At 45.0% G+C, this 3,810-nt stretch overlaps 1 protein-coding gene across 1 annotated transcript; it reads left to right on the top strand.

The window, feature by feature from the left end:
- Positions 1 to 2,733: 2,733 nt before the first annotated feature.
- LOC121918090 (gastrula zinc finger protein XlCGF67.1-like) lies at positions 2,734 to 3,806 on the top strand (the record flags this gene model as incomplete). Its single annotated transcript, XM_042444191.1, has 1 exon — positions 2,734 to 3,806. A coding segment is annotated over exon 1 (789 nt), but the record flags the coding sequence as incomplete, so codon positions are not given.
- Positions 3,807 to 3,810: the final 4 nt, after the last annotated feature.

Here is a 3,810-nt window from a genome sequence, read left to right on the forward strand (position 1 = left end):
ATTATTATTATTATTATTATTATTATTATTATTATTATTATTGGCCTCTCAGGCTGCACTTGGTGTTCAGGTCCATTGGTGTCATTCAGAATAACTACTGGTTCTATTTTCTTCTCAAAATGTATACATGTGTGCACATGCACAAACCCTGATTGGGATGAACACAACTGACTGGGAGGAAAGGTGTGTTGTTCCCCCCATCCTACCACAAGAGCAATGGCACAGCTTGTCCAGTGTTATCAGTCTCACCTCTCCTCCCCTCCCTTCCTAAAATATGCAACTACACCATTTGGATGCATACCCATCACATCCCATTTTCAGTTTAACACACTTATTCATTTGCAAGCTTCTCCTGCAGAAGGACTGTGTCATGCCTCTAGCTTCACATTGCTTTTTGCCCTACCCTGCAAGCTCCCACATGCCTTATCACTGATCTCTTCTTCTTCCCTTGTCAAATTTACCCACCTGCCCTCATGCACATCTCCAGCACTTTTGTATCTCACCTTCACTGTTTTATACCTGTCTCCTTTTCTGTGCTCTCCAGTTATATCTTCTCTTTCGCACATACACACAGGCTGCCTCATGTATTAAGTGGCAGTCATGAACCTGGCAAATTTCTATTACTGGCTAGGGTGAATTGATGTGAACTAGCTGGCATTTGTATGTTTTCAGACCTATCAAGCAGTTCCATTTAGTAATTATGACTAATCTCGCTGGAAAGGGAACAAGTTACATATTAAAATAGTAAAAGGCATTTAAAAAGATTAAAATGTTTTTAAAATACTTTAAAATAATGCAACATTATTAAATGCTTTAAAAGCTTTATGTTTTAAAAGCCTGTCTAAACAGGTACTGTAGATCTTAGCCTGCTGGCAGAGGTATAACAAGAAAGGGACCATTCTGGCCTCCCTGGGCAGGAAGTTCTACAGTCTCAGGGCAGCCACAGAAAAGGCCCTCTTTCGTGTTGCCACCAACTGTGCCTGTGATGGTGATGGAGAGAAGAGCCTCTCCCAAGGATCGTAGAGCCTGTGCCGGTTCAGAGAGATACAGTCCACCAAATAGCCTGGACCTGAGCCATAGTGGGCTTTATAAGTTATAACCAGCACTTGGAATTGTGTCTGGAAACAAACTGGCAGCCAGTGGAGCTGTTTCAACAGGGGGGCCATCCAGTCCAACCCCTTTCTGCCATGCAGGAACTCTCAATCAGAGCATCCCCAACAGATGGCCTCCAGCTTCTGTTTAATTACCTCCAAAGAAAGAGACTCCACTACCCTCCATGAAAGTGTGTTCCACTTTCAAACAGCCCTTACTGTCAGGGAGTTCCTCCTAAGGTTGAAGTGGAATTGCTTTTCCTGTAGCTTGCATCCATTGTTCCAGATCCTGTTCTCTGGAGCAGCAGAAATCAAGCTTCATAGAATCATAGAGTTGGAAAAGACCACAAGGGCCATCCAGCTTGCTCCCTCCTCACTATGACAAACCTTCAAATGTTTAAACAGGGCTATCATATCACCTCTTAACCTTCTCTCTGTAACCTGTCCCAGTTAACAGCCTGGCTGCAGCTCTTTGGACCAACTGAAGTTTCTGAGCACTCTTCAAAGCAGAACTCATTACAGTAGTCCAAACGAGATATAACCAAGGCATGTACCACCAAGGCTAGATCTGGCATTACAAGGAACAGGTGCTCCCTGAGGCTGTGTCCCCTCCCTCCTCTGAAAAACACATCCTTCCTGTATTAGGCCAGCAGGACAATAGTTATATATTAAAAAAAAATACAATAATAGAAAAGCATATGTGAAAGGCAGGGATGGTTTAGGTAGGTAACAAGACCATCTCTTTGCAGGAGAAAGGACAGGAACTTGCTCTTTGTACCCAACACAAGCCTGCTGTCAGAGTTAGCACCCGGAATCCCAGCCAATCAATCAGTTAGTTTGATTATATAATCAACAGCACTTTATTGATAGATCCAGAATCAGACATGTGCCTCACTCAGCTTCTTAGCTGAGACTAACCACATCTCCCCACAGACAAAGTAACAGAATTCCCCAAAGCCAAAATTCCCTCCCAAGCAGAAGCCCTCCAAGCAAAGCCCCTCCTGGTTCCCACAGAACTGAAACCACATTCCCCGCTCAGAGAGCCAGGCCCTCAAGGCCACCCGGTAAGACACCTGGTCCTGCTATGCACTAGACATCACTATCTACATTCCTAACTGCAGCTAAAGCCCCATCATCCCCAACCACTATACCTCAACCCTAAACATTATCTGGTTGAATACTAACAGGATTCTAACACCTGCTAAGTCAGAACCTTTGTCCTTTGAGAAGATGAGTCCCACTAAGAAAGGAGAGGTTCAAAGTAGCCATAGAGTTAGCAGCCTCTTCCTCCCCAAAGCCTCCAGATAGTCACCATGATCCCCCCCTCACTCTTCTGGGATGTTCTGAAGCGGGGGGGGGGGGCTCAAGTCCTGTTTTTATAGCCCAGGCAGGCATATCAGCTGTGCAGGGTGGAAAACAGTGCCTGCTGAGCCAGGGCCTGAGTCCTGCGAGAAGATCCGTCTCACTAAGGGAGAAACATTACATCATCTTTCTCCCATTTTTTCCTTCTTAAACAGGCTTAGCTCCATCATTGCTTTCAGAAGGTCTTCCTCTGTGAATACTGAGATTCACTCTTGTCTGTCCCTTTCCCTCTTTATAGGAGGCTTTCATCACAGAGTCAAAACAGGAGAGAAAGAATACAAATACCAAGAGCATGAAAGATATTTTACTCAGAGTTCAGTCCTTGTAACTCATACAAGAATCCACACAGGGGAGAAAACATACAAATGCCAGTTGTGTGGGAAATGGTTTGCTCACAAATCACACCTTCACAGACACCAGAAAGTTCACACAGGAGAGAAACCGTACAAATGCCAGCAGTGTGTAAAATGTTTTGCTCAGAAGTCATACCTTGTGAAACATGAAAGAGTCCATACAGGAGAGAGACCATACATATGTCAGCATTGTGAGAAATGTTTTGCTCACATGCCATACCTTCAAGATCACCTGAGAGTCCACACAGGAGAGAGACCATACAGATGTCAGCAGTGTGGGAAATGTTTTACTCAGAATTCAGCTCTTAGGACTCACCAAAGAGCCCACACAGGAGAGAAACCTTATAAATGTCAGCAGTGTGGGGAATGTTTCACTTGGAAGTCACACTTTGTCATGCACCAGACATCCCACACAGGAGAGAAGCCCTACGGATGCCAACAGTGTGGAAAGTGTTTTGCTCAGCAGTCAACCCTTCAGGATCATGTGAGAGTCCACACAGGAGAGAAACCATACAAATGCCAGCAGTGTGGAAAATGTTTTACTCAGAATTCAGCCCTTCGGACTCACCAGAGAGTTCATACCGGAGAGAAACCTTATAGATGCCAGGAGTGTGGGAAATATTTCACTTGGAAGTCGCACTTTGTCATGCACCAGACATTTCACACAGGAGAGAAGCCCTACAGATGCCAGCAGTGTGGAAAATGTTTTGCTCACCAGACAACCCTTCGGGGTCACCTGAGAGTCCACACAGGAGATTACAAATGCCAGCAGTGTGGAAAATGTTTTGCTCAGCAGTCAACCCTTCGGGATGACCTGAGAGTCCACACAGGAGAGAAACCATACAAATGTCAGCAGTGTGGAAAATGTTTTGTCTGCAAGTCAGTCCTTGAGAAGCATCAGAGAGGCCATACAGGAGAGAAACCACACAAATGTCAGCAGTGTGGGAAATGTTTTGGGTTCAGGTCAGACCTTTCAAGGCATCAGAGAATCCACACAGGAGAGA

The sequence above is a fragment of the Sceloporus undulatus genome, unplaced genomic scaffold (genome assembly GCF_019175285.1).
Source record: "Sceloporus undulatus isolate JIND9_A2432 ecotype Alabama unplaced genomic scaffold, SceUnd_v1.1 scaffold_4056, whole genome shotgun sequence".
Taxonomy (NCBI): Eukaryota; Metazoa; Chordata; class Lepidosauria; order Squamata; family Phrynosomatidae; genus Sceloporus; species Sceloporus undulatus.